Below are 21,915 nucleotides of genomic sequence, written 5' to 3'. Positions count from 1 at the left end.
AACTTCTGTTGGTGACAGAGACAAGTTTTTGCAGTTACACAGAGCTCTTCTTCAGGTCTAAGTATGTTTCCCAGATCTGAAGAAGAGCTCTGTGTAAGCTCAAAAACTTGTCTTTCTCACCAACGGAAGTTACTCCAATAAAAGATATTACCTCACCCATCTTGTCTTTCTAATGTAATATTTGTAATTCATTGAGGCTTAAAAATAGAGATAGGATAAGAATGAAGTAACTGATACAGAAATTCTATAATTTAACAATTTATTTGATTTTCTCACTGTTGAAAGCTATAATATTTTGCATGATTTGGTTGGCTTACTTTGCTGTTAATCTGAATGCCTAATAGCGTTACTAGAATAAATTGAATATTAATAAGGCTGGTATTTGCCACGCTATCACAGATCTGCTGTTTTTATTTAAGTTTGGCTGCTCGGCTGCTTAAAAGTCCACTGCAGAACTTCTTTAAATATTTTTTTTAATTAAGTTGCTAGCTCTCTAAGTGCAAAGACATTCTTCCAAAAGTTACCAAGTGTAACAAATTTGGTGCCGTTAGCCTAAAAATTATCAATATACAGTGCTTCTGCAGAGGTTCCTGTATTTTATATACAGATATAAGATGACAGGAGAGCTATAAAGCCATGTAATTTAGGAATTTATAATATGCTTTATTATAGTAAGACCTAGACTTATTTATATGAGTTTTATTAACATTTTATGTGTATTAGGGATTTTCCTATTTTAATGAATGTACTGGGGTTTTGTGTACATTTTAATTAAACCACCACATATTATATTTGAAAAAAAATTGTGCTGTTTTCTTAGGCATTTTTTTTTCAGCTAAATCATGGGCTGTATTTTTTGCCATGATAAAGCTGTAGTTTCCCCAATTTATTGCCATGACAAGCCTTAAATATAAACAAAACTGTGAAGACAACTACTATACTGCTCTCTCTGTTGACCAAGAACTTGTATGCTAAATTTCAGCAAAAAGCACAATTTTACAGGAAGGCACAAACCCAGTAGACAGGGTTTTGAGAGCAGAACTGCTGCAATAACCATAACTGTGGAGTTGCAAATGCCCCTCTACTGATAGTTTGCTTTAAAGCCACTGAGCAACTAATACATAGAACTGAATATTTGCCAGTCTGAAGTATCTAGGCCGGGGTAGTCAATAGGTGGAACGCGGGCCAAATCTGGACCACCAGACACTTTTGAACGGATCCTGAAATCTTTTTATTTACTTATCATTATTGTTATTATTTTCTCTGGAGTCTAGACCTTGACGAAGAAATTTGCAACTTGACAAAAATAATTGACTACCCCGACTTAGGCTAACAACATGTCTACATAGAAAAATGCAGTCTATACACATCTATATCTGAAGTAAAGTTCTGTCCATATATTCCCCTTCAACAGTAGTGTGTGCTACAGGGCTAAACAAAAGATGTCTAAGAAGCAGAAATGTAGTAAAAACTGTACTTTTCTTACTTAAAAAGGCCATTTAAAAAAAAAATCTTATGAAATAACTGACAACTGGTAACAAATGAAAAAAATCGTGATGTAACCCTACAGAATATAGAAAAAGGTGACTAAACTTTATGTTTAAAACACAGATATTTTTATAACTAATACTTTTGTTGACTTGAACTAACTACAAAAGCCAGGAGGCACATAATAAAGAAAAGCAACAAGCGCATCTTCTGAAAAGCTACCTGCTTCTGAATTTCAGGCTGGTCCCTGACGAGAGGTATTAGCGTTCCAACAACAACATGAAGGTGATTCTCTAGGGCATCCTTACAATATGTGACTGCTGCGTGGCAAACATGATTTAGAAGGTCACAGCAGAGGGAAAAGCTGCGCATGGACATGTCTCTGCCAAGATTAGGTCTGCCACAGGGGAAAAAAACAACAAGTTTGAGGAATTAAATTAAAAAAACAAATATTTCCATTGTCAAAGCACTAACTAACCCTTTGCATGACAGGGAGAAATGGGGGGGGTGGGGGGCATATAAACATATTTAAGAGGCAGTGATTTCAGTCTTAAAATGGTTGACCCAATCATCACAGTGATTTAAATTTCTGCACCTTAATAGTACCAAATCCCCAAGTCCTTCCATCATTGTTATATATGCTAAATTTAGCCATTGTCAATATGGTTTAATTCAACAGAGTCAAACAAGAGTGAAAAAGAAACAGATCTCCTCTAGGGAGGAAAAAATAGTATACAGGCTGCCACGGATGAAAGGTAATGGATTTTGTTGCAAGGAGCACCGGAGTGGGGAATTCTCTGATCACATCCCTCCCTTTTGTGAAGTGGATGTCCTGTTATAACAGCTCCTGTATTCCCGTGGAATTTGCCACAATACATTGAATTTGTCACATCACAGAACAATACTCTAGAACCTAGACAGTCCATGGGAGTTAAGGCACTCAACTCTCACTGAAATTCTTAGGGTCCCTTGAAAATTCCATACTAAACCATCACTAAGTATAAATATATTTGCTTCTAGCCTTTATAGATTTGAAGATAATCATGCCAAATGTAAACTGAGTTTAAGCTGACATGGTGACAGTTTTCTGAGTGTGTAGAAAACCCAAAACAATGTTAATTGACTCCTACATCACTACGGATTGTTCCCTCTAAAATCTAAAGATAGCAATTAAATTATTGCCCTGTTGATCATTTTAGCTGAAACATCCAAATGATGTGTTTAGTCCCACAATACCAAATTGCTTTCCTCACCTCCTCAGTTGCCAAAAGCATCAGCTGTTCCCTACTTGCCTACTAAAACCTCCTGCTTAACCCTTAGCCCCTAGAATGAAGTTATATGTTGTCAACACAAAATTCTGCAGATATTAAAAACTGAAAATGTGGGAAAAGTGTGAAATAAATATTATGGGCTACTGTACTGATAATGTATTCACTTTCAGAATTAACTGGTTAATAGTCTCTATTTTTAAATGTAATGGAAGATGTGCAGCAGATTGCAGGGACGTTGTCACAGAATTTAGGTCCAAACTTGCAAACTTGTGCAAGTTAGCAGTGCAGGAGTTCATGAGGGAGAAGAAATCATGTTATTTATCAAAGAAGAGGGCAGACAGACAGAATAAATAAAACAGAAGTGATTGTAGGGCATGGTTACACTTGCATATGTAGAGCACTGTGAGTTAAACCAGCCCTCCGAGAGCACAGCAGAGAAAGTGCTGCCGTGTGTTTACACTGTCAGATTCAAGCGCACTGGCGTGGCCACATTAGCAGCTCTTGCAACGCCACAAAGAGCAGTGCATTGTGGCAGCTATCCCAGCATGCATTTAGCTGCAACATGCTTTTCAAATGGGAGGGTGAGGGCTGGAATGTGACAGGAAGTGTGTTGTGTGTATGTGGGGGGAGAGAGAGTGGGTTTGGAGGGGCTGAGAGCATGTCAGCATGCTGTCTTGTAAGTTCAGACACCAGCAGACTCCTCCTCCTCCCCCCTGCCTCTCTCTCTCACACACAGCATTCCACACTAATGGTTGCTTTGTCTCGGAGCAGATAAGCATGCCGGCTGTCAGAAATGGAGCTTTGAAAGGGCATATCCACATTCCTACAGCCAATTCCAAAACAATGACAAGAGTGACCATTTGACTTAAGGGGATTATGGGACGTTTCCGGAGGCCGATAGCAGCGCAATAACGCAACACCTCGTTCACACTGACGCTGGGGCATTTCAGCCGAGGCACAGCAAGCGTTATGCTTCTCATGGAGGTGGATTATCAGGAGCGCTCCAGCTGCAGAGTCCAGGCCCTCTAAGTGCCTTGCCAGTGTGAATGGAACGTGAGTTAGGGCACCTGGGGCTGCTTTAATGCGCTCTAACTTGCAAGTGTAGCCAAGCCCAGAGTCACAGAGCTTTCTCCAAAGGCTGTTGGGGTGCAGAAGTAGAGGTAAAGCCTGGGCATTAAAGAAGCTAACATGGTGGCAGATAGTGGGTCAAGAAAAGAAGGCAGAGTAAAAGTTGAGAAGCTGACAGAGGGAATTTAATAGACTGACATCATGGGGAAAGGGAGAGTACTGTTTAAATAGGGCAAGTGGTGGGCAGAGAGAGAATTCAGAGACAAATGAGTAAGAAAGAAGGGTTTGTTGAAGACTAGACTATAAAACATTTCAATGATCTGAATAATATTCTAGGTTACTGGAATACCCTTATACTTTGTTATATTAGCAGACAACATTGTAATCTCAAACATTCCTTGGAGTAGCAACACTGGGAAATTTATAGAAAAGGGCAGAAGAGGAGATTTACCAAATGTTATGTTCACAATGAAGGTGCTTACATAATACTCACTGTTCTTTGATTAACTTTGCTTTGGTATCAAATAGCAAATCTTAGTTTTCATCGTGAAGTTATGTGTCATTTCGAGCCATATACTCAATGCATTTATTAACATTTAAATGATCAAAAAGTCCAGGGAAGGCTGCCTACAGAAGACTTAATTTCAACAAAAAGACCCATCTTCTATAGTCCAATAAATAGGGCTGTGGTTAGGGAAGAAGGCCTATAACTATGGTGACCAGATGTCCCGTTTTTAAAGGGACGGTCCCATATTTAAGCCCTCCTACAGCTGTCCCATTTTTTCTTTAAAAAGGGGAAACTATCCCATAGTTTTCTGTCTTCCCCTCCATCAGTACCGGCGGGTACTGCTTCTGCCCAGATCCCTACTTGCCAGCCGCCTGCCAACTCAGAGGTGAGTGGGGGGGGTCCAGTGGCTGATGACGGGGGTGGGTGTGCAAGGCACCACCCTGGTGGTGGGGCAAAGCTGCAGCGTGTGGGGGCGGCCACTCCCCCTGCTGGTCCCTCAGCACAGCCTTCGCTGTGCACCAGCTTTTGGCCAGCAGGGCCCCGTCCCCCACCCTGTTTCTGGCTGGCACTGGCTGCATGCTGCGAGCTGCAGTGGCTGGTGAGTGCGGGCAGGCGCCAGGCAGCTATGTGTTGCCTCTGTTGCCCACCCATCAGCCCTTTATGTGCTTCTCCTCTTGCTGCTTTGCCCCTTCATCCCCTCTGCTCCTCCATATCTCCCTAGGCAGAACCCGTCCTGCTCCCAGTGCTGTGCGGAGAACCAGCCCCTAGTCAGAGTGCTCAGTTAACCAACAGCCTGGCCGGCAGGCTCCTCCCTTCCCCCACTGCCTATGGCTGGACCAGTGCTCTGGGAAAGCCCACGACCCTCCTGCTCAGGACGCTGGCCAGGAGGAGCTGAGCCCTGTATGTGCCAAAGCTCAGTGCAGCACTGGCATGGGGAAGCCTCTCTGCCCCTCAGCTCTGGAGTGGAGCAGGGGAAGTGATTTCCAGCCTGTTCATGCCCTGACCCTGCAGGCTCCACAGCACCCCCCAGGCAGGGGCTTAGCACCCTCTTCACCTGCCCCCCATCCTGGAACCTGCCCCCATGGAGCACGGGGCTGCTCCATCCCCTAGGCACATTTTCCTGCTGAGTCACTTCTCTGGCCGGATTTGCTAAAGCCCCTGCAGTCAGGTTCCCTGGGCCCTGGTGCACAATGCATCCTAAAGGGCTTAACCCTTTCCAGCCTGCACTGTAGCCAGGGGATAGGAGGCAGCTGGGTTATTTCAGTGGCCAGCAGCAGCCTGGAGGTGATAGCTGCCTTTCAACACTGTTCGGGCTGGAAGCAGCTCCCATCCTTTCTCTCCCGCACAGTGCCAAAAGGCTGCTGCTGGTCACATTCTGGTGTGAACCCTGGCAGAAATCTGGGGGGGGGGGGGAGGCATGTGACCCTTCATTCCTCCCCGCCCCACACGTGTTGCCTCAAGAAGACGCGGCACCAGGTACCAGGAGAGGTGGGTCCATCCCGGGGGCCCAGCCAGGTATGAAGCCTGAAGAGCACCAGGCAGGGAGGGTCGGGTTGGTCAGTCACACCCGCTCCCCCGCCCGTGTGAGAGAGGTGTACAGGAGTGTGTGTGTGTGTCACCTTTCCTTGTGTGAACCCTAAAGCCTTAAAGATAAGATAAATAAAAAGAATCCAACTAGCAGTATTTCTTTTTAACAGGGACTCAGACAACTTGATGTTAATTTAAACATTTGTACCGCATAGGTCTGATTGATTGCCATTGAACTCGGCTTGAATACAAGTAATTTTATCAGGTGTGCCATATTCAGTGTAGGGAAATATGGTCACCCTACCTATAATCAATCGCTAGTGTGACACTAACATCAGTTTTTCACTAGCTTCTACATAGATGATACAACAGCTACTAGTGGTACTAAAATATGTGGATAACAGTGAGAAGGTAAAAAAGGAAGAACTAGAAGACAATTATGTATTTACCTGCTGTTGATGTAGTGAATCAGGGTATATATTATATCTCGAAGAACAAAAGCCCACGCTCCTCCTAAACCATCCTTTATCTCTTTAAGTAACAAATTAACAAACAAGTAATAAATGGTAAGAATCCTGTGCTTTTTGTAAATATTGTTTGTATCAGCTGCCTGTTTGCAAATGGCTAGTAGAATTTTCTGGAATGAATCCTGTAAATGAATGAAAACACCAAGTGAAAAGCCGCCTTTCATATCATAACAGCAAAATTAAGTTATTTTAACTTTAGGAAAAAATGTAAACATAAGACAAGTTTTGTATTTCCCGAGTCATATATAAATGCACATATTTATTTAAAATGCTAGAAAATGCACTGTAGAGACCAATCGTACAAGGAATGGGGGGTGCAGACTGGATATTCCTACAGGTTCTTTCTATTTTTAGTTTCCATGACTGTGCAAAAAACTGCTTTTTGTTTTCCTGAAAACAAAAAGCACTGAAGGCAGTCTTCATCAATGATAAAAAAAAAAAAAGTGGAAAAATGTAAAAATGCAAGATTGTTTTAACAGAACACATACATATAGTAAAAAGTAAATAGGCACACAAAAACAACATATGCAGAGCTTTTGTGATTTGTGCATGGCTATGCTACATTCTGGAAACACATACTCTCCCATTTAGTTATAAAACAACTAAATATTAGTATGTTTTTCTCCAATCTATAGACAACATAAAGGAGAACAGTCATACTTCGTGTGAAGCAAACGTGTCTAAACGTAAGGATGCAGAAATCCACCCTGTCAGCAGGGGGAGAAAATATTTATACTTAAATATATCATGATCTGATGTAATTCTTTAGTCAGTATGTGACAGAAATATTGTGAATCTAACATATATAGTTTTATTTAATGTATGTAAATCCCCTCCAACTTGATTTATTTTTAAAAATGTGGCCCTGTCTTTCTTTCACTTTTTTTTTTTAACTAATCTTTTATGCATGTAACATTCATAAAGTTACTGTGGCCTTTAACTTAGGGACGTGTCTTTTTTCTGCTACTAATAGAAACATAAAGAGATTCCCTAAAATTAAATTGGAAAGTTTTTTCTTTGTTGTCATGCACTGACAATTTACAAATAAAAATATACATAATTAAAAGGAAATCTTCTAACAATGCCAAAAAAAGGCAAAATCATATACTTACAGGATTTTTAGAAAGTACAGCTACAATACTTTTTAACTTGGTTTTATGACAACTGCTAATATAATCGAAGGTTGCCTTGATCACATAAGATGGAAAATGAGGAGGATTAGGAGCAGGGTCCAGTTCCCTGAATGAATTAAAAAACACAGTGAGACAAGACTTCCAAAAACTTGTTCAGAGATCAAGGATATGGATGCTTTAAATGGATGCATATATAACATGTTGCATGGCTGATTTGGTTTCACCCTGATAAGGCAAGAAAAAATTGCTATATAGTAACTAGTGTGAAAAAATACAGCAAAGTACAAATTCTTCCTACATAACAGTAATATTTTCAGCAATAAGTGGAGAATTAGTTATACTTCCCAGCAAACTAACAAATACAAATAAAATGAGATGTAATCTCCAAATACAACATAAAGACTTCATTTCTATAGGGAAATATTTGCACTTGTTTTGTTTAATCCAATTGTAGGATGCTTTTGGCATGTTATCAAAGCACCAAACACCAAAATACAAAAACATGAAATTAAATACAAGCCAATCAGCCAAATCCACTCCCAGACCTTGTAAAAATGTAATTCACAAGAATAAATCATAGTCATCATGCATGTTACTCCAATCATAAAGGGATCAAACAGAAACTGGTAAGAATAAAGAAAACAGAAGGGTAGCAGATTTGAAAGCAAAGGGTTGGGGGTCCAGAAACAGTCAACATAGAAAAACAGGTCAAATGAAATAAATAAATCTTTCAGCATGCTCTGAAGTCAGCCAATGAGGAATTTTAGTAGACCAACTCTACACAAGAGAATTTTATAGCTGGAAATCCTCTAAAATGACAGCCCTGCTCCCAGTTCAGTCCAGAATGTAATAAAGAACTAAGAGAACCAACCCATGCTTGTCAGGGAGAAATATGGCAAACGGCTAGGGTGACCAGATAGGAACTGTGAAAAAACAGGATGGGGGTGGGGGGTAATAGGTGCCTATATAAGAAAAAGTCCCAAAAACCGGGACTGTCCCTATAAAAACAGGACATCTGGTCACCCTACAAACGGTAGTCTTATTCAAATACTCAGTGCCTAAACTACACATAATGTTAGAAACTAATGGATGGAGGGAAGGAGGATAAACCTCAATACTGATGCAAAAATGGTTATTAATAAAATACAATTTATTACAAACTGCTCTTTGCCTTTGCTGAATTTCAGAAGATGCAGTAACTTTATACACATACATGATGCTTGAAGAATAATAGCTTACATGCTTGAGTTTATTAAATAAAATGTTTAGTCTCACTAGAGAAACTCCCACAAAATCTCTGCTTTTTCTCAGTAAGTGACAAATACGAAAAACATCATAAAGAATGATGGCCATAAAATTGTACTCAGCACCTCCAGGTCACGTTGTACGGACTCTGGAATGCAGCTTTATAACTTGTATTTTGGCCTAATATTCTATATCATTTTAGAAAAATATATCTAAATGCTATTGTGATATTTGATTTGCACACCGTGTTTGGTAGGAGTCTTAATTGCTACTGTAGATTGTAATCTTGAGAAAAGTTTGAACACCGGTAAGTGTCTTTTCAAAGAATGGAAGCGCTCCCCCTTATTAAAGGATGTGAAGAAACTTTTTTTCTAGGATTGCAAAAGATGACCACTTGTATTTAAAAATTCTCTAAGAATAATTTAAGTTTAAAAAGATTATTTTAAAATCCGATTTTCATATATAAAATATGAGTGTTTTGACTCATTTGAGAAAGAACATTTCATCTCTTAAGCACTGATGAATTAAAGGAATCTCAGAAAATAAAATGAATAAAAAAGTTAAAATCAAGTTTAGAAATGTTCTGAGAATTTCCCGCTCGAAAGACAAAAACAATATAACCACAAAGTTGAAGATTTACAACCCTGTTGAAGATGCATAAACAAGATTATATATTCACAAGCTGAAGATGCTACTAAGACCAACCCATGCAAGAGCTGAGCCAAAGTTATTTGGATCCAGCCAAACCCTTGACAGAGGTGTGTCTTTCACCCTCATTGAAACTATGGAAAGAGAGGGGTAATAAATCTCTCTGAACTGAAATACCCACTCTTCTATTTTGCTCTCTTGAAATCCTAGAAGAAATTTTGAGAGCATATGCTGGGACGCACACACCCCACACATGCAAAATGTTGTATATAAGTAAAAAGGTATGAAATACATCTTCTTCTAAAAGTCTATATCTACATACCCTGTAAATTTACTTAGGTCACCTCCTTCTCCTGCCTTGGTGTTGACTGGCTCATGTAGGGTCATCAGCAGCTCCACTACAATCTCTGGCAAGTTACTGTGAGATAAATTGTCAATCTGCTAGAAAACAACATTAGATACATTTAATGTTTTCATATGAACAGCTTTAATACGGAAATATTTTAACTCTGAAGGTCTCAATTTCAATTTGTGTTTTTCTGAGGTAACTTCTTTTTCTTCTTGTCTGAGCTACCTATTTATCCTTTGAGTTGTCCATCTTAAAATTAAAGGGACACAATCAACTTAGAAATCACAATTCTTTCTAGAAATGTTTTACCAACTGTAATTACAACACCTAAGATTCACCATAAATTAAATGTTTCTCTATATTTTCAGTTTATTTACATTCTGCATTTGACATAACATTATGTATAGTCATTAGTTCCCACGAATAGTCAGTGCCCCTGTTGGGGGGATGGGAGAAGGCTTCACAGAGAATCAGAGAGAAAAAACTTAAAACATAGGCAAATGTGACTGCAAAAGCATAACAACTTTTAATTCATATTTTGAAATGTTTTAGATTTCCAGTTGACAGTGTGGCTTTAAGACAGCACAGCTGACCTTACTTGAAAGATTCAGAATAAAAATACCAAATTTTGACTTACTTTATTGCAAAATATCCTAAGTTGAAGACCTGAATTATCTGACCTATTACTTACTATTTTCTCCTCCAGTCCATTACAAGTCATACACCAGTTTATGCATTTATAAAGGAAACAAAGTACATTAAAATAGGTACCTGTTTTCCTAAGCAGTTTTCATCCTTAAGCATGTCGTAGACTTTATAAGCTGTATCTCTCTGTTGTGCTATTTCACTATCTCCAGGGCTTTCATAAGCAAAATAGGGAAGGATATTTACAAGTATCTTTGGAAAGCAGCATGCTAGAAGCTGCCGCCAGTCTTTTTCAATCATGTTAGCAATAGATTTCACATCTTCAAACTGACTTCTAATCACCAGGTGTGGAACCAAAGCTTTATAACAAGCCCTACAAGTAAACAAATATATTTCAAAATTTTCCTTGAATTACAATGGAATTTTTGAAATACCCTACCTTTTAAACATAATATAGTTGATATGTTGTATGACTGTCTAGTTACAGCTATAAAATAAATCTCCAACATAATAGCAGGTAATAGACATGATAACTGGAATTAATTTTAAAGACTTAACTACACGCCTTTTAAAGCAAAATCTTACAGTACAAGAAGCAAAATTACATTATTTTGATACTTGAGATAGCATGTTTCATGGTCTTAAATAAAACTAGTTTAACCTGATTTCACATACATTTTATGTATAAACCTACCTGTAGAACTCCTCAAGGCTAGAGTAGTTCAAAACAATGTAAGGAAAAGCAGATAGGCTATATCCACTATCTTTCATTCTCAGCCACTCCAGCACCAGATAGTCTAACTGGGAAATCATGAAGTCTTCTATACTTTTATAGCCAAAAACGTTCGATACTCTCTCCAAAACCTGTGCAATAAGTAAGACTGTGAGATAACATGCAGCGTATACGTTGTGCTGCAGCACCCTCAGCAGTTACATGTCTCAAAGCCTCACCTTCAACATCTTTTTGCTCTTTTAATAGTATTTATATAGTTCAACTTCTAAGTAGTACATAGTAGAAATGACCGATATTATACCATAGCACAGGGATGGGCAAACTTTTTGGCCTGAGGGCCACATCTGGGTATGGAAATTGTATGGCGGGCCATGAATGTTCACGATATTGGAGGTTGGGGTGCAGGAGGGGGTGAGGGCTCCGACCGAGGGTGTGGACTCTGGGGTGGGGCCAGAAATGAGGAGTTCAGGGTGCAGGAGGGGGCTCCAGGCTGGAGCAGAGGGTTGGGGTGCAGGGAGGGGTGAGGGCTCCGGCTGGGGGTGTGGGCTCTGGCATGGGGCTCGGTATGAGGGGTTGGGGGTGCAAGAGGGTGCTCCAGGCTGGGACCAAGGTGTTCAGAGGATGGAAGGGGGATAAGGCTGGGGCAGGGGATTGGGGCATTGGAGGGGTACAGGCTCCGGGCATCGCTTACCTCAAGCAGCTCCTGGAAGCAGCAGCATGTTCCTCCTCCAGCTCCTAAATGGAGGCACAGCCAGGTGGCTCTGCGCGCTGCCCCGTCCGCAGGTGCCGCCCCCGCATCTCCCATTGGCCTCAGTTCCCAGACAATGGGAGCTGCATGGGTGGTGCTTGGGGCAGGAGCAGCGGCAGTGTGCGGAGTCCTCTGGCTGCCCCTATGTGCCTCTGCTTCTGGGAGCCGCACGGAGCCACGGAATACACAGAGCGGGACAAGCCCTCGACCCCGCTCCCTGGCTGGAGTGCCAGAGCGGAGCAAGCCCTGGACCCTGCTACTCAGCGGGAGCTCAAGGGCCAGATTAAAACATCCGAAGGGCTGGATGCGGCCCCTGGACCATAGGTTGCCCACCCCTGCCATAGCACCATTTTCCCTTATGTGGAGAGGGATGGAATCTTTAATTATGGCTATCATTTGCCTTTTTTTTTTTTCTCGTTGTTTGTCAAATGTAATAGCAAAATACAGTAAGCTGGGGGGAAAACATACTCTTAAATGACAAATACAAAGGAACATTGCATTTTTCAGTAGACCGCACTTATCATTTTACATGTTTTGCATATGGAAAAACTGACTTTACTTTGTTCGATTGTAAGCATCTTTAACTGGGTCTAAAATCTAGGGTGGAGGGAGACAGACAGTCATTGCGAAGCGGGGTGGGGAATGGAGAGGGAATGAGGCGAGGCAGTGAGACTCAGCTGATGGCATGAGGGGAGTCAAGCCAGATCCTTCCCAGGCCTGTTCCAGACCCTCTGGGTACTATTCCCTGATGCCTGGCCTGATCCAGCGCACCATGGCAGTGGCTCCAGCACCTCTGGGTGCTGCTCACTGCGTCCTGGCCAGATCCCAGGCATCATAGAAACTGCTTGAGCCCCAGAAGGTCCCTGTCCCTGCTTTCCAGAACAATCTCAGGCTTTGTGGTGGCAGCTCCAGCACCTCTGGATTCTGCTCTCACCTCCTCCCTAGCCCCCTGGGCATGTATGAATTTATGCAGGGACAGAGCCCCCACAATATTTCCACTTTGGGGGCCCTAGCCTCCTTTACCTGCCTGGTTCCACCATCCCTGGCAAAAATATTTACAGTGCGTGATCCTGATTATAGTTTAAAGATGTCCATGAAAATACAGGAGTTATTACAAAAATGTTAACCTTAGAATTATTGCATATTCTTTATTTTAACATGAGAAACTTAAAACAATCACTGAGGTATTTTAGTAAGTAAAAAAATTAATTAGCCAGTCTGTTTGCATACAATGAAAGAGCTATAAAAATTTTCAGCATTAACTAAATACCCTTTATAGCACTTGTAGCCAATTAATTTATTTATCAGTGTGTTACCTAGTGTTATGGTCAATTCATTAGTTATTTCATATATCATTAACGTGTGCTAAATAGATTTCAGTTGTAGGTACAGATGTAAGATAGGATTCTAGAAGTATAAGATTGACAAGTATTTACGACTGATAAATGCATATTAGGTATACAAGCAAGGCCTGGTTGTAATGCAAGGCCTATAAGCTGGGGCCTATAAGATTTTAGCTTAGCCACACTAGGCTGCAGGCTTAAGGAGACTTGACATGAGTGGGTGATCTAAGATTGACTCTATGCCAATAAAACCACAAGATTACTGTAAAAGATGTGCCAATAAGTGATGTTAAGGAAAAACAGACTGCAGTAAACTGCAAGACACCAAGCTGTAACATCACACAAAGTTCTGTTCTGACCATAGGTCACCCTGGAAACAGGTTGATGCTAATAAGGAACAGGGGAACTAAGAGAACAACCTATGGAAAGTGAGGCACCCCAAAATTTATGGGTATGGAAGTACAGATAAGGAAAAAGAGGTTGGAACCCTCCTGCATATGAATAAGGTGTTAGGTGTGGTCAGAAAAACAATATAAATGAGGTTCTCTGGTTAGGTAAAAGTGGGAAGACACCGATGGAAGACCCCCTCTATCAATGGCCACCATTTAAGAGATCCACCAGACTCAATATCATCTTGGGCTATTGCTTGGAATCTCTCAGGTTGTGTAGACATTATGTGAGTGTAACATATGAATACAACCAAGACTGTTTTACATGTCACTATGTTGTGGTCACTGTATTTGATTTTCATGTGCTCCTAAGAGTCTCCCAATCTAAAAGAACTATAAAGGGTAACTTTCACCACATTAATCTGAAAAACTGTGGCCGCACAGGAGCTGAACTCAGAGTGAGGTAACACAGAACTCTCAATCAATTCAATTTAAAATAAAGGCTACACACTACAACTCTGCTTTACTTGTATAAGTTATAACCTAACTATACGAAGCATTTCTCCCGTATACTTGCCTTTTTTATAAGGTGAGGCTCTAATCCATTTTCTTTCACAGACTGGCAAATAGCAAACAAAGCCTGCTTTTCACACACAGGACTGCAACATAAAACCATGGTTATCAGCAACAGAAGAACTGCTCTTCTATTACACTGCTCATCCAAGAGGTCTTCAGGGCTCATGCCACCACGTGCCTTCATCGATTAAGAATGAAATAACTGTTAAGAATGTTAAATGGGAGCCTCTGAACTCTTACATGAGCTAAAAAACTAAAAACACTCTTCATAACAATATAAAGGGGGCAGTATGTTGAGCTCTTGAGATGCATATGGGGAATGGAATGGATGGCTTAGGAATTCAACTGCCCCCTCTCCCCTCCTATGGAACAGCGCTGCTGAGCTATCAAGTCAGTCTCATGCAATCATCTTACTTGGAAGGCTGGTGACTGTAATTTGAGGTTGGGAATACATGCTAAAACAAAGAAAAATATGAAAGAATCCTTAAGACTTGGAAGAAAAGTCAAGAAGCCATCATGTGTTGGGAAAGGAGAAGAAAAAATGACAGATGCGAGGGAGAAAACTGTATGGATATCCCCCAACGGAATTCCAATTATCCTACAACATGAATGCAGCTTATCCCTTTCTCTAATTCTCCCCCAGTCTTGTCATTTTTAAACCAAATTTGGGGTTTGTGAAAGTTACTGCACAGAACACGGAAATATTTCTCTTATGAAAATGTAAGCCCTTTGTTTTTACACTACACAGATACAATATTCATGGGCACAATCTCTGGAAAGAGAGAGAGAAAAATGTTCTCTCTGTTAGCATCTATGTACCTCTGAAAGCATCTGCATAAAATTGAGGTTACTTACCTGTAATGAAGGTTCTTTGAGATGTGTGGTCTCCATTTGAATTCCACAGATGGCCACACATTGGCACCATGCACCTGAGTTTGGAGATCTGTAGCAAGTAGTGTCAATTAGTCTACACGTGTGCAGTTGTTTTCTTCATGCTAAGAACTGAGGGCATAAGGGGTAGTGTAGTTCCTCTTCTTTCCGCAAATCAGATAAGATTTGAAGCACAGGGGAAGGAGGGCAGCTAGTGGAATACAGCTAGGGACCACATACCTTGGAAGAACCTCCGGTTACATGTAATCAACCTCCATTTCTTCTTCAAGTGCTGGTCCCTATGTGTATTCCACACAAATGTGATTAACAAGCAGTATTTAAATGGGGGGGATGGGATGGGGAGGAGTGTCAAAGATGCAGTTGGTATAGATACTTCTAATACTGCACTCCCAACAGCTGCATATGCAGAGGAGGCTTGAACTAATGTGTAATGCTTTGTGAATGTATGGATGGAGCTCCAGGTAGCTGGGTTGTAAATGTCCAAGAAGTGGAGGGCTGTTCTTCAACAAGTGTAGGGACTCGTCCATCTTCTTTCCGAATAAGCTAGACTCTTCAAAAGGCAAATTCTCTATGGTATTTTGAACCTCCATTAGAAACCCCAAGGAGTGCAGCCAAGACTCATGCCTCATGGCTATGCCTGTGGCTATCCCTCTAGATGCAGTATCAACTGCATCCATTGCAGCTTGAAGGGTCATTCTGGCCAATAGTTAGTCTTCCTCAATGAGGGCCTGGAATTGGGCTCTGTCTTCTTAAGAGAGTTTGTTCTTAAAGTCTAAAACCCAAAAATAATTATTGAAATAATATTTTGCTAACAAAGCTTGATAGTTATGGAACTGAAAACGTGTAGTCTTCCTCCCCAGATCAAGTCATTTTGAATCCTTACCTGTCAGTGTAGCCTTGAGATGTTGTAATCTAGACCACTCAGTGGCTTCCTGCACCACCAGGGAGTTGGGTGCTGGGTGTATAAAGAGGAACAGGAACTCAGCTCCTTTGGCTGATACAAAATAGCATCTCTCAGTCCTTGCACAGTGGGGATACAAGAGACCAGAGTGTGTCAGACCACCTCTGCTAGTTCCATCATGGCTTCCGTACTGGGAAGGTCACCCTACTGGGACCAGGAGGTTATAAAATGTCAAGGAGACAATGCTGGATATCCTGGATTTCTTCTATTGGAATATGGAGGTCATACGCTACTCTCTGCAGAAGCTCCTAATATTGCCTGTGGTCACCAGGTGAAGATGGCGAAGATGGGGCAATTGCAGCTTCTGGCAAGGAAGATGAAACACCTATTGGTACCTGTGGATCCGGCTCAATCTCCTCTATCTCATGCTCCAATTGAGAGTGTAGGTGTTGCATGAGAGTGGTACGGTGGGTTGCATGGGTGGAGCCAGGATGTCTACTGTAGGGATCCCAGGAGCCCTAATCGGGCCAGTAGGAAGGGTCGACCAGTTGAGGGTCACTGTACCATCAGTCCCTTGGGTAGTCATATTGGGGTGAAGGATGGACACTGGATCTTCTCGAGTATCTGTCCAGACTCACGTCCCTACATGGGGGTGAAGGATCGCCTGGAACCTCAAACTCCTCTGAAGAGAAGGCCAGCTCCCATTCCACCAGCAGAGCTGTCAGTACTGGTAGATGAAAGCTCCATCTTAAGGGGTGACAAGGTGAATGTTCCTGTCTCCTTGAAGTAGTTTTCTCCTCTGGAGTGACAATGTCTTTCAGAAAGGTAAGACCCAAAAGATAATGAGACTGAGGATAAGGAAGGATAAAGATATCCACAGGTGAGGTGTAAGTTTCAGTCTGTCCTGGAGTCTGGGGCATTACAGTAGTCAGGATCAATGGATCTGGCACATCTATAGTCATCATGGATGGCAGGTTTTACAGGGATGAGATGGTACTGTACCACTGAAGAGTCTATATGTGAACTCTTAGATGGTCTCGGTGGGTGCCGATCCTCAGGCTTAGGAGCCAGAACAGGCGTTGGTACTGGAGGATTCTTTTTCCTTCATGCCTTGCTCTCATGGCCAGAGGGTTTAAGTAAGCCTAATTCCTTAAGACCAACACACGGGGACTCACCCAACTTGGACACAGTTGGGGAGGGATCCCTTCCCCTGGAAGCAGATCTGGAAGTAGATCTGTCCTTATGCTTGTGAGTGCTCCTTACTCTCATGAGAAGCCCTGGATGACAACTCCTTGGGCTTAGCAGCTCTGACTTCCACTCCTGAGTTAGTGCTCAGAGGGGTACTAGTAATTGGTTGAGGCTGATGTAAAAAGGGGTCCCCCTGGCCTGGATTAGACGGAGGTCTCTAGCCGTCTCCATCAGATGTTTTCTCAGCTGGAGCCCAGGAGCTTTGCAGGTGGGGGAAATGAGCAGCAAATGCTGCACTTGGCAGAGGTACGTGCCTTTTCCAGGCAGTAGAGGCAGCGTTGGTGCTTGTTACTCATGGAGAAGGAGTGGGGGCAGGATACACAGTTCTTTAACTCAAGGACTCTGGGCACAGTCTTTGTGCATAGGGAAAGACACCCCGAGACAAGAAAACTAAGCTATACTAACTATGCTAAGATTAAAATATTACACTAAAATACTAAACCTATTCACAATATATTTACAGTCTCATTAAGAGAAAGCAGCAAAAAGAAATCTGTGGACAGAAGATTCCAACTCAGGCCATGTGGTAATAAGAAAGAACTGGAGAGGTATTAGTCCACACTGCCCTTTAAGCCTTCAGTTCAGAACACGGTAACAACTGCTCGTTTGGAGACCAATGGACACTACTTGCTAGAAATCTCCAAATTAAGATGCATGATATGCAGGAGTACCCACATGTGGAATACACACAGGGACCAGCACTCAAAAAACAATCATGCATTCTCACTCCTGCATCCACTGCTTCCCTACATCACATATACCATGAACTTAAACCCTGACTTCAAGAAACTACCTCTGGAGATGACAGAGTATTTCAAGTTCACTGTTTATTCAAAATGGTAACCTCTGAAACAGCCCACATGGGTGCCAATTTATGTCAATTGTGGAAGTGCTTTTTGAAGGGAGCACCTGTCTAGTAGTAACTATACTAAGACCACTATCTCCTTTCTCAGGAACTATTCACTGGTAACGTCTTTAGAAAAGCTTGTAGAGGCAGATAATGGTTGACAGCGATGCCTGGAAAACCTGCTTTTATCCCAGATGATGTTTCACATAATAGTGACTGTGCACCAGGGAAACAGAGACAGAAAACTGTCTACATGCTTATATAATGTTTCTTATTAATAATAAAATATTAAATCAGTGAGTGATAGATAAAAGGAAGATCTAAAGTGCACCAAATTTAGTAATCAAATGCTATGGACATAGGCACATAAATATAGGCACTTAAATATTTAGACTGGAAACTCTTTGAGGTGAGACTGTCTACTATGATGTGTCTGTACAGTGCCTAGCACAATGAAACGCCATTTTTGGTTGATCCTTAGACTACTGTAATAATCATGATTATTATGATTAGTAAGTATTCAGAGGGCTAGCAGTCTGGAAAATGGCAGCATTAAAAGGGTTTAACCATTTGTAGCACGGACAGGACAGTGACAAGGGAGGTGCCTAGTGAAAAATGTTGCCCCTTGGTTCACTAGTCATGAAAAATGACAGTCTTCTAGCAATGACAAAGTTCTTAGAAAATGAAGCATATGGCCCTGAACATTTACACATGCTTAATGATTAGATCTTATTACCAGATCTCTCATTCCTTCTTGAACTCTGAAGTATACATTCTCAAAGGCCTTTTGTTGGATCTTCAAAGGAAGAGCTTTTGGCAATCCAGAAGAATCTCTCTGTTTCACATCTTGGAACAAACTTAAAGTAAAATGAGGACAACAATTATTTAACCCAACAATTAATCTTCAGAACTGGTGTATATTTTACAAGGTATATATTACGGTTTCTTTGTTTTGAGGGACAGAAGGCGGTGTCTGGAATCCGCATTTTTCAAAGGCCTTGTGTTGAGTCAACCCTTCCTCCAACCAAAAATGTTCAGATGGAAGTATGAGCATTTGCTGGGTGGAAGGGAGAGGAATCAACTGAAAGTGTCCAAGTCCTCTCCAATCCCTGCCAACCAGGGAGCAAAGGACCCAAACTCTCATCCTTTGTCACTGTAGTCTTTACCTCATGGAGCACTGCAAGGACAAATTCATTAATATTTGTGAAGAGTTCCTCAGAAGCTCTCTTATTTAGGCAAAGGACAAAATCATTGCTTGTCTAGCACAAGGCATCACGTTATCTACAGTACTTAGTCTATTTTTTCCATGAAGATAAGTATATTTACATGAAGGGTCTACACACAATGGGTTTTACACAAGAGCTACATAGCACGCAAAAGAGAAAAACTGTCTATTATCCTTAAATACACTGATTTGATTACCTAAACAAACTACAAAAAGGTCTAGGTTATCACCTGGTTATTGACTTTGCAGCAAGCATGCAAACTTGATGGTAGCTATCTGCGAGGAAATGTGGGAAAGCATCACTCACAGGCAGATCTTTATCATTTACATTAAGCACAGCCCAATTTGAATGAGGATCAGCCTGAAGAAAATTAACATTTGTTGTTAAATATGTATGGAATTTATACAGAAATGAACACTGGACATACTTGTTATACTGATGTATGCAATAGCTCTTTCGACAGTACTTTCAAACAAACATTTCGTATTACATTTACTCCACCAGTAATACTCAGCCCCAGGCTCAAGAGCCAAAAGTGGCTCTTTAATATGTTACCTGTGGCTCCTTGCAGCACATGACATTAAAGTTATCAACCAATCTGGATGCTTTTACTATGTTATTAACCAATTAAGGTATCAACTTGCACTAAGTTATTAACTTATTTGCTGTGAGAATAACATATATATATATAATTAATATAAACTAAATATTTCACCGTCATACTGTTTAAATATGAATAGTACTTATAGAAAATGAAACAATGAATTCACACTATTGTGGCTCTTTGGGAAATGCTGATTGCTAATTTGGCTCCTGAACCACTAAGATCTGAGTATCACCGTACTACACTAACATCACATAGGAAAATATGGTTCACCTCAAGTAGGGCTTTCATGCAGTTCAGTAGGGCCACTCTTACTGGAGCTGTACATCTCCCTTCCTTTGTCAAGTGCCTGAAACAGAAGCCATTTAAATATACGAAAAATACTATTACAAGCTTAATGTCAGGAAAAAAGTCTTCAGAGATTACTCTCTGCTCTCTGTAATTCATTCTTAGATGCTTTTAAGTAACACTTCTGACCTGATTAGCAAGCATCTTTTCCCCCGAGTTTTAAAGGACTATTTATTTTCTTCTTTGTGTATCAATATAATAAACACTACTTGGAAGAGTGTTTGTTAATTATTGCCGTAAAGCCAGCAGGGAGAATTCTCTCTTTTTTCTCTCAGTTAATTTTATTTAATTATCTTGGCAATGGACTAAGGAATTTAAAAAACAACTCAGGATCTGGAAATCACTGAGTTCCAGTGCCCCATCATATTGATGTTTGGATCTAAGTTTACCTTTCAGCGTGCCTTTAAACTATCACTTAGTGGCTATGAGGATCAGTGATCTAATTTTAATATAGAACAGACACCCGAAAAGATTCACATGGGAGAAGTGTATAAGTCATCAAGCCAAGAAATAGACTGCTGCATAAAATAAATAAAACATACCAAAATGCTCCCACCACAGTTAAAAATTGTCCTTGGACTTCCCCTGTTTCTTCCACATTTGGGTTGGCTTTGCCCAACCCCACTGCTACGGGAAGTAGATTATTTAGAATTGCTTGACAAACTTCTTGATCTCGACGATACAAGGAACACACATCACTGGGAAAGAAAGAAGAGATAGCTTTACAAGCCAAACAGTAATAAAACCAGATAGTTGCTGAATAAAATATTTTTATTACTATATAATTGATGTTATTTCTTACGAAAGAGGCTTGAGAAGCATGAGAAGATCGTCTTCTGGCAACAAATTTTCTTCAGTTGGGAGTTCCTTCAAAAGGACTAAATACTAAGGCATAATTAAAAATAGAACACATTAGTCATATTTTTATATACACACACGAAAACAAAATAACAAGGATAAGCATTTTCAATGGCTGCTAAATGCTTTATGTCAAATATTTATGTCAATATTTAGGACAAAGCATTATTGAAAATATTTATGTCAATTTTTACACTGTTAGATAATTTGACATTTGTTTCATTCAAATGAATTATTTGATGCACAATAATATGGGCAATTAAACCTTATATTTTGGCACGTAAACATATCAGCTCTAGTAGTCAGAAAGGAGTTCCTATACTCTGTCCCAGAGAATAAGACTGCACAACCTCCAAGCCACCTGCTAATGGTGAAAACTGAAGGAAGATACCATATGGCCCAATAGTCTAGTGTCTGGTTTCTGACAAACCCTATAAGCTATTTAAAAAAAATTTAAATCTTCAGAAGCAGACACTATAAGTTTTTCTGAGTCCAAGAGAATGGCCACAGAATGTGTGTATGACTTTCAGAGATAGTGTTTATGTACAGAGAGGTAACTGCTGAATCAAGAAGTTTCTCAATATCACACTCACCACCTGTAGATGCAGTGATTTAGCAGTATCAAATATACTTTTATCAATTAGCGTTAACAGCTTCCGCCGTATGTCAGGAGCTCTGAAGCAGACTGTATGGATTTGTGCTGTAGTTACACATAGACACAAAAATCTCAGAATTTCAAGGAGGAGTAAATCCTGCTTTGTCAAATGTTCTTCAGCTAATGGACTCATAGCACC

General features: G+C 40.7%; 1 protein-coding gene across 3 annotated transcripts in view; it reads right to left on the bottom strand.

Annotated features, from left to right (window-relative positions):
• The window catches only part of ATM (ATM serine/threonine kinase), a 120,158-nt gene that overhangs the window by 51,413 nt on the left and 46,830 nt on the right, over nucleotides 1-21,915 (bottom strand). For 2 of the 3 annotated variants that reach the window (XM_048844502.2, XM_075127183.1), the window contains 13 exons: nucleotides 21,715-21,914; nucleotides 21,066-21,148; nucleotides 20,806-20,961; nucleotides 20,189-20,264; nucleotides 19,541-19,671; nucleotides 18,822-18,942; nucleotides 14,200-14,376; nucleotides 11,104-11,273; nucleotides 10,536-10,782; nucleotides 9,738-9,856; nucleotides 7,502-7,628; nucleotides 6,312-6,511; nucleotides 1,711-1,885 (listed from right to left, as the gene is read on the bottom strand). In XM_048844502.2, the coding sequence (XP_048700459.2) occupies nucleotides 1,711-1,885; nucleotides 6,312-6,511; nucleotides 7,502-7,628; nucleotides 9,738-9,856; nucleotides 10,536-10,782; nucleotides 11,104-11,273; nucleotides 14,200-14,376; nucleotides 18,822-18,942; nucleotides 19,541-19,671; nucleotides 20,189-20,264; nucleotides 20,806-20,961; nucleotides 21,066-21,148; nucleotides 21,715-21,914 (1,982 nt within the window). The remainder of the gene's footprint in view (nucleotides 1-1,710; nucleotides 1,886-6,311; nucleotides 6,512-7,501; nucleotides 7,629-9,737; nucleotides 9,857-10,535; nucleotides 10,783-11,103; nucleotides 11,274-14,199; nucleotides 14,377-18,821; nucleotides 18,943-19,540; nucleotides 19,672-20,188; nucleotides 20,265-20,805; nucleotides 20,962-21,065; nucleotides 21,149-21,714; nucleotide 21,915) is intronic. The other variant, XM_048844508.2, reaches the window with a different exon arrangement.

Source organism: Caretta caretta, chromosome 1 (genome assembly GCF_965140235.1).
Source record: "Caretta caretta isolate rCarCar2 chromosome 1, rCarCar1.hap1, whole genome shotgun sequence".
NCBI classification, from domain to species: Eukaryota; Metazoa; Chordata; order Testudines; family Cheloniidae; genus Caretta; species Caretta caretta.
This window is presented reverse-complemented; position numbering and strand designations above follow the sequence as displayed.